Source organism: Ctenopharyngodon idella, chromosome 20 (assembly GCF_019924925.1).
Source record: "Ctenopharyngodon idella isolate HZGC_01 chromosome 20, HZGC01, whole genome shotgun sequence".
Classification (NCBI taxonomy): domain Eukaryota; kingdom Metazoa; phylum Chordata; class Actinopteri; order Cypriniformes; family Xenocyprididae; genus Ctenopharyngodon; species Ctenopharyngodon idella.
The window spans coordinates 4,751,103-4,758,739 of record NC_067239.1 but is presented as its reverse complement, the minus strand read 5'-3'; the positions used below and the strand labels follow the sequence as shown (position 1 = coordinate 4,758,739).

The 7,637-nt window shown below is 38.5% G+C and overlaps 1 protein-coding gene across 3 annotated transcripts in view; it reads left to right on the top strand.

The window, feature by feature from the left end:
* LOC127502684 (secernin-2) overlaps nucleotides 1-6,825 on the top strand; it is a 323,010-nt gene extending 316,185 nt beyond the window's left edge. Inside the window, exons 1-9 of one of the 3 annotated variants that reach the window (XM_051875906.1) lie at nucleotides 3-31; nucleotides 1,026-1,188; nucleotides 1,359-1,540; nucleotides 1,752-1,951; nucleotides 2,834-3,049; nucleotides 3,580-3,745; nucleotides 4,336-4,504; nucleotides 6,182-6,344; nucleotides 6,423-6,825. In XM_051875906.1, the coding sequence (XP_051731866.1) occupies nucleotides 1,027-1,188; nucleotides 1,359-1,540; nucleotides 1,752-1,951; nucleotides 2,834-3,049; nucleotides 3,580-3,745; nucleotides 4,336-4,504; nucleotides 6,182-6,334 (1,248 nt within the window). In that variant the 5' untranslated portion in view covers nucleotides 3-31; nucleotide 1,026 and the 3' untranslated portion in view covers nucleotides 6,335-6,344; nucleotides 6,423-6,825. Of the gene's footprint in view, nucleotides 1-2; nucleotides 32-426; nucleotides 448-1,025; nucleotides 1,189-1,358; nucleotides 1,541-1,751; nucleotides 1,952-2,833; nucleotides 3,050-3,579; nucleotides 3,746-4,335; nucleotides 4,505-6,181; nucleotides 6,345-6,422 lie in introns of those variants that run through there. The other 2 variants (XM_051875904.1, XM_051875905.1) reach the window with 2 other exon arrangements.
* The last annotated feature ends 812 nt before the right edge of the window (nucleotides 6,826-7,637 follow it).

Here is a 7,637-nt window from a genome sequence, read left to right as displayed (position 1 = left end):
AAGCTCTCTGACCGATCTGGAGCTTATTAAGGTAATAATAACTTCATCAAATACTCTCGAACGCGTGCTAGACAATTAGAGTAGCGCTAATAAAACCCAATTTAAGCATGCACGTGAATGTCACGCGCTAATTTTGATGCATGACTTAGATATTCATATAGATGATTCATTATCAGACACACAGGCCATCAATAGTCTATCAGATATTAAAATCATCTCATATAAAGCACTGAATTTAGCTCTTATGATTGTTTAAAAGCAGCTTTGACTCTTTTGTGCAGTTGTAGATCGGAACTGAAGAATCTGTGAAATGGAGGTCAGGCGATAAGCCTTATATACTGTCCAGCACTGAGACTTAACATCACTACAGTAATCCTCAGCACTCCTGTCAGTGCAGCACATTTACCTACTGCTGCAGAAGCCGCACGATATCACAGCTTTATACATGTAAACAAATGATTGCTCATCCGCGCTTTCTCATGTAGAAATGTCAGTTTATCCAGTAGTATTTTTAGTTCTTTTAATATTTGGTTTCATGTATTGCATAAATGTGTATTATTATCGCCTTGGTAGTATTAGTATTATCAAGCCAGCAACGAACCACAAATTCTCGGAGTTTGTTTATGCGCAATGGCCCCTAGAAGAAACCAATGACCTTTGACCACAAGCCTGCGTAATCAAACTCAGCATGGATTTTTACCAAAATAATTCAAAATTAAATGTTTGAAAGAAATTCTGTTTCTGTTAGTGAAATGGTTTATGCTTGTGTTGGAATATTTAAATGGAATATATTAAAATGAATAATGAAAATATTTATAGTACATTCAAATTGTATTATTATTTAAATAATCAGTTCCAAATTAGAATAGGAGTTCTTGTACAAATTTTCTTTTTAGCTTTTTTGATTAGGGATCTAAGCATAAGCCTGTGTATGTCATAATTTATCTGTCCTTTTTCAAATGGGTATGTTGTTGTCATTTGAATCTGATCCACTGCATTGATCCTCATGTATTGATTTGATATAGGATGGCTGAACCACCTCGGTCATGTGACTGTTTTGTATCTCTGCCTCCGGGTTCAAAAGAAGATTATGTGATCTTTGGTAAGAACTCTGACCGGCCGAGAGATGAGGTGCAGGAGGTGGTGTATTACCCTGCGTCATCACACGCTGCTGGCTCTACAGTGGAGGTGAATTGATTTTTCAAGCTAATTACATTTCATCAAATGTGTAATATTTGGTTAAATATTTCACTATTTGCAGTTTCATATTTGCTGACATTTTTCCACAAATATGTGAATTATTGAATAAAAATGGCCAAACAATAAATGATTTACAAGTGATTCTCTTTTCCATATAGTGCACATACATTTCTATCCCTCAAGTAGAGCACACTCATGCAGTTGTGCTGAGCAGACCGGCCTGGCTCTGGGGGGCTGAGATGGGGGCGAATGAACACGGGGTGTGTATTGGGAACGAGGCAGTCTGGACCAAGGAGCCTGTGAATCCAGAAGAAGCTCTGCTGGGAATGGACCTGGTTCGGTGAGGCCAAAACAACCAAACATCTTTATCTTGCAGTTTTCTAGCCTTAAAATTGACCAGATTATTCTTACCGTCTGTTTTACTAGTCATTGTTTTTTTTTTTTTTAATTAGTATAATAATAATAATATTATTATTAAAAAAGGATTTAATAGATATATTCTTAGACTTCATGGATCATAAAAAATATATATAAATATGTTTTATGTTCAGGCTGGGTCTGGAGCGTGGGGACAGTGCATGGGCCGCTCTGAATGTGATCACAGGTCTGCTAGAGCAGCACGGTCAGGGCGGAGCCTGCAGGGAAACTGCCGAACCTTTTAGTTACCACAACACCTTCTTACTAGTGGACCGACAGGAAGCCTGGGTCCTAGAGACTGCTGGGAAACTGTGGGCTGCACAGAAAGTCACAGGTGAGGGAGAGAGATGATTAATGGTCAGTGCCGAGTGTGTTTTCACAGGTTGGATTTTTTTTTTACAATGTGTTTTTCTCTCTGGTTCTGTTTGAAAAGATCCAAAATGAAGAACATTTATGTTTTATTTTGGTAAAAAGTCAAGACTGATTATAAGTAATTATATTAAATTTAATATTACATTTATTAAAGTTAATATTATAATAAAAGGTTAAATAAAAAGTTAATAAATGTTAATATATACTTCTTAAAAAAAAAAGTATAACTATGTTATATTTATGTATGTATATACTTTATGTATGTATCTATGTGTGTATATATCAGAATAACAATTTTGAACCCAGTGTCAGAGATACAAAACAGTCACATGACCGAGGCGGTTTAGCAATCCCATATTAAATCAATAAAAAGGATCAATGCAGTGGATCAGATTCATTTACATAATGATATTATGTAAAATAAATAAATAGATAGATAGATAGATAGATAGGGCTGTCAAGCAATTAAAATGTTTAATTCAATTAATTGCATTTTGTGCCAAATTAATTGTAATTAAATCAATTTTGGCTGAGAAATTACCCCCATTAGATAATTTAAAGTCATTATTGTGTTAAATGACATTAATTATTGTTAAATATCAGAATAACATGTGACAAGATTAATGTGATGAAAAGTTGATATAAAAAATGTTAAATATTAATATAAATAAAAAATAATTAATTGAATTTACTAATATATTTGATTAGTAACGTTCTGTTGTTTTAATCACTGTTTAATTACAGTCCAATCTGTAAAACATTTCCAATCTGGCCTTAGACTTTTGCAAGTATTGACATAATAATCCATCTCTAAAAATAAACCCGAGGTTATTTATTTTGTCAGAGGGAGTCAAGAACATCTCCAACCAGCTGACGATAGGCACAGAGATCTCAGCGGAGCATCCGGAGCTGCGCGGTGTGGCCCAGGCTCAGGGCTGGTGGAGCGGTGAGGGGGAGTTCAGCTTCACTGCTGTCTTCAGCCCTGACAACCCCCCCGCCAGGATGGAAATGGCCAAGCAGCGGTACATGGGCGGCACAGCCCTGCTCCAGCAGCACAACGGTAGGTTTGCTTTTCCTCTGCCATCATGACTGAGGAGTGGGGATGTGTTTACAACAGGAAATCTGAATGTTGTCCAAGTGTTGTTTTGTTATTTTGAAGAGTTTGCATGTGTTAAATACTGCCATCTGCTGTCTGTACACTGCACTTACAGTCGTTGCATTTCTTTTTTAGCAATTATTTGTTAAAGCATGGACATCTAAATTTGTATTATGCCTGATTTAATTATAACATTTTGATGACTTTTCAATTTCTATGAATTTATATTTTTTATTATAGTGTATTTTGAATGTGGTGGATGTATGAATTATATAGCCAATCATATATGACTATTCATATCTGTTGAGTGTGTGAACACAATGGCCAATCAGAGGTGTTTAAGAATCCGCTCAACAGAACTCAAAATACTAGAGGGAAATGCTAGAATCATCACATTTTTAAAATTTCAGTACTGACTTGGTACCGAAGTCAGTACTTTTGACAACACTAGTCACACGCTTTCCTCCTGTCCTGACCCCTGCCACTCTACACAGGCTCGGTGACGGCAGAGGTGATGATGAGCATCCTGAGAGACAAGGCCAGCGGGATCTGTATGGACTCTGAGGGCTTCCGTACCACAGGCAGCATGGTGTCCATCCTCCCGCGCAACCCAGAAGTGCCCTGCGTTCACTTCCTCACTGCCACACCCGACCCCTCCAGGTGTGCTTTTTGCCGAACTCGCTCTTCTCCCTTTTCCCGTCACATATCAGATCGGAAAGACATTTATTTTCAACAATAAATGAAGAAAATATTCAAAAAAGTGGAAATAAAGTGTCTAACATGTGTTTAATAATAAAGTGTTTATCAGTTAGGGTTAGGTGTAGGGAGGGCTTTATCATCCCAATGAGGCGGCATCCATTTAATAATTTTAATAAATATAATCATTTACACTCTTTTAATATTGCATACCATTTAATATGTACATCAACACTGAGGTGTAAATAGTATCTGCCACTATTTATAAGTATAAATGGCATCTAACTACTATTTACACTTATTGCAAAGAAAATCCTGCTATTTTCACTTAGTGTAAATAGCATCTATCGCTAAGAAAATATGCTATTTTCGTTTAGTGCAAATAGCCGCTGCCTTTATTTTAAATTACCTGAGACTCGAGGCTACTAATATCAGACCCAACCCGTGTCCGAGAAAGTTTTGGACCCGAACCATTCGGACCTCAGGTTTTCAGATCCAAGTGGACCTGTGAAGACCTCTAGTGGACACATCACACTTTGATCCTTCTCTTGCAGGTCTGTATTCAAGCCTTTTATCTTCTCGGAGAGCATGAGGCCTGTCAGCATGGTGATGTCTCCGCAGTACGGCCCAGACGATCCTGTTAGGACACAGCCTCGATTCCAGCACCAGGTGGACCGGAAACACGAGCTGTACAAAGCCCACCAGACGGCACTGACCAGTCCTGTAAGTCTGAGAAAAAGGCTTTTTCTTGCTAAAATGCTTTTTGGTTTGTTTTTTGCACTTTTGAACATTAAAGGGATAATTCACCCAAAAATGAAATTTCTGTCATTAATTACTCACCCTCATGTTGTTCCACACCCGAAAGACCTTCATTTATCTTCAGATAATTTTGTTCTCTTGAACACATGGAATGAAAACGGTGCTATTACAATTTTGTGCAATTTGAACTTGCAACTTTGGATGGAAACTGTAAGAGATTTTTGCTTTTAATTTAGATTTTTTTTTTTTTTATAAAGAAAATGAGGAACAACATTGAAATTATTTTTGTGGCCATCAAACATTATGCCACAAGTGTTCTCGATTAAGCTTAACTTGTACTGAGCCCACAATATTCCTTTGAAAGCCGTGTGTGTGTGTTCCTGTTTAACCTAAATTGTGAGGATCAAATGTTGACATTTTTGACATTGTGGGGACATTTGGTTGGGTCCCATGAGGAAGACATTTAAAGGGGACATATCATGAAAATCAGACTATAATATGCTATAATCGGGTCGTCGGTTCACGGAGCAAACGTGAAAAAGGACAACCCAATATCTTTGTTTTGGCAATCCTTTCTCTGCAAGCATGTGAAAAAAATGAGCCGCTCAGATTTCACTCCCCTTGTGATGTAGGAAAGGGATCTTGTCTTAAAATATTACCACCCCTTAATCTGCACGTTTCCACCCATGGCACCTCCATTTTGTTTTCACAAGCGACAGCGGTGTACCAGTTCTAACACCATGCCAAACGTTTGAGCAAAGCATGCTAACTATTCTGTCGTTGGCTGCACAGATGAGCACAGAACACTATTTAGAGTCTCGTTAGCTTGGCCTGCAAGTTGACCCTGGCAAGCTTGATTGCTAAAAAAGGAGCTGTCCGAGCAATATTTTGGAAAGAATATTAGACCATTCACATCTTTTGATAGCAATCATAAACGTTAGCCTGGCGTGTATGGCTCTGTTTGGCAAACAGGTACACTATGTATAGTGGGCGTCCATACAGGTTTTGCGCAAAAGATTAACTTGACGGCACATGCTAGTCGAGGAGTTGAATCAACTCCACAGCAACTACATAAATTTATCCACTAACCATTCAGAAATTCTAAAAGTTGTAACTTCTTCCTGAGTCTCTCCATCAGTGTCGACTCCGGTTTGAACAATGTAAGGCTGAACACCGTTACTGACGATCCTCATTTTGGCTGCGTGAGATCCTCCAGCTTTGTTGTTGTTGAGCAACCGAAGCGTGAGCTGTTAAAGCTCCACCCTCTTCTGGAAAGTGGGCCGGGAGCAGCGGCTCATTTGCATTTAAAGGGACACACACAAAAACGGCGTGTTTTTGCCCACACCCAAATAGGGGCAAATTTGACAAGCTATAATAAATGATTTGTGGGGTATTTTGAGCTGAAACTTCACAGACACATTCTGGAGACACCAGAGACTTATATTACATCTTGTGAAAAGGGGCATAGTAGGTCTTCTTTTATAATTTTGAAAATGTAAAAATGTAGAAAGTTTACTGTGATGTGTAGGTTTAGGGTGTACAGTTTGTACAGTATAAAAATCATTATGTCTATGGAATGTAACCATAAAACCCAATATGTGTGTGTGTGTGTGTGTGTGTGTGTGTGTGTGTGTGTGTCAGGATGCTGGAGTCTCTCTCCAGGAGACTATGAGATACCTGGAGTCTCAGTGTCTTGAGGAAATCGAGGCCATGCTTAGGGGTGAGATACAGGGCCAGGAGCTCGGGGATCTGTTCTTCGACTGCGTGGACGCGGAGATCAAATTCTACCAGTGAGACAGAGCAGGTAAACGGACAATTGTCACGCATCTGACCAGAGTCTTGCTCTGTCTGGTGTTGCCTGTAACCTGTGGCTGTTTTGCAGTTGTCGTTGTGAATGTCACTAGTGCTTGCTGATCTGCCTGGAGAGAGAGAGACAGTCCAGAGCGCACAGGTTCCTGCCTGCTCAAATCCTGCTCTCCTAGTTCCCCTGATGCCATGCCAAACTAATCGTGACGTCCATGCCACACTAACTGTAACTTAAAATAAACACACTAGATGTTCATGTGAGTGGATCACCATAATCATGTGTAATTGTCGCACAGGGCGGTCATATATGCATCACATTAACCGGTTTGTGATAGATTACTAAGGTGTGTATGTGCTGTGGGTAGATGTGTGAGAGAAGAGATGTTAGTGAAACACTTCTCATTTCTGTAAGAGATGGGCTCAGCTACCAGACTGACCCTCTGAGGAGAAACACAATAAAATATCCATGATTCAAAATGTCTAGCATCTTTATTTTTACTTTATTTTAGGTGGCGCTATAATAAAGTGATTTTTGTTTTGGGTCTTTTGAATCATATAAAGGGCTAGAAACAATTTTTTTTTTTTTGGGTGAAGCCCTCTGATTTCATTTCCGTCTATAAAAAATCTCTGCTATTTTGAATTTTCTGGAGAAAAACAAAAATACTTTTTCGAACACCTTCTAGGACGTTGGCCCAAAATTCACCAAATTAGGCATACTGCCTAAGACTATGCTGGCAAAAAGAACAAATTTGCAGTGATCATTAATGTATGGCACATTACATTGTTATTTTCAGGTATTATTATTGGCTATTTTTAGGGGTCCAAGCACCAACTGAAGACAGAAAACAACCGTGACAGGAGCTGTTTGTCGACTTCGTCTTACTCCATGACCTGAAACATAAACATAAATCTGCATTATTTGTCTAAGCACATTACATTTGCAAATTTAACTTGGCAATAAAAACAATGAAATGCAGACTCAAAATATGACGCAAACCTGCAATAATTAAGTAGCTATGTTAATGCAAATATAGGCCTACATGTATTTATTTACCAGTGTATTTGCTGCTGACCTTCGATTATCCAATTCAACCATACTAATTAGCAAAATTACTTTACATGAACATCACATTGTTTTTTTGTTTTGTTTTTTTTGTTGTTTGTTTTGGTGATGTGCAGTCCAGCACAGCTGAAAGGTCTGTTTGAGCTGCGCCCTCTACTGTACAGTTGTGAATCTGCATTTCCTTCAGTCTGAGGCTTATTTATTTCACTTTTGGTGTGAAATGGCATT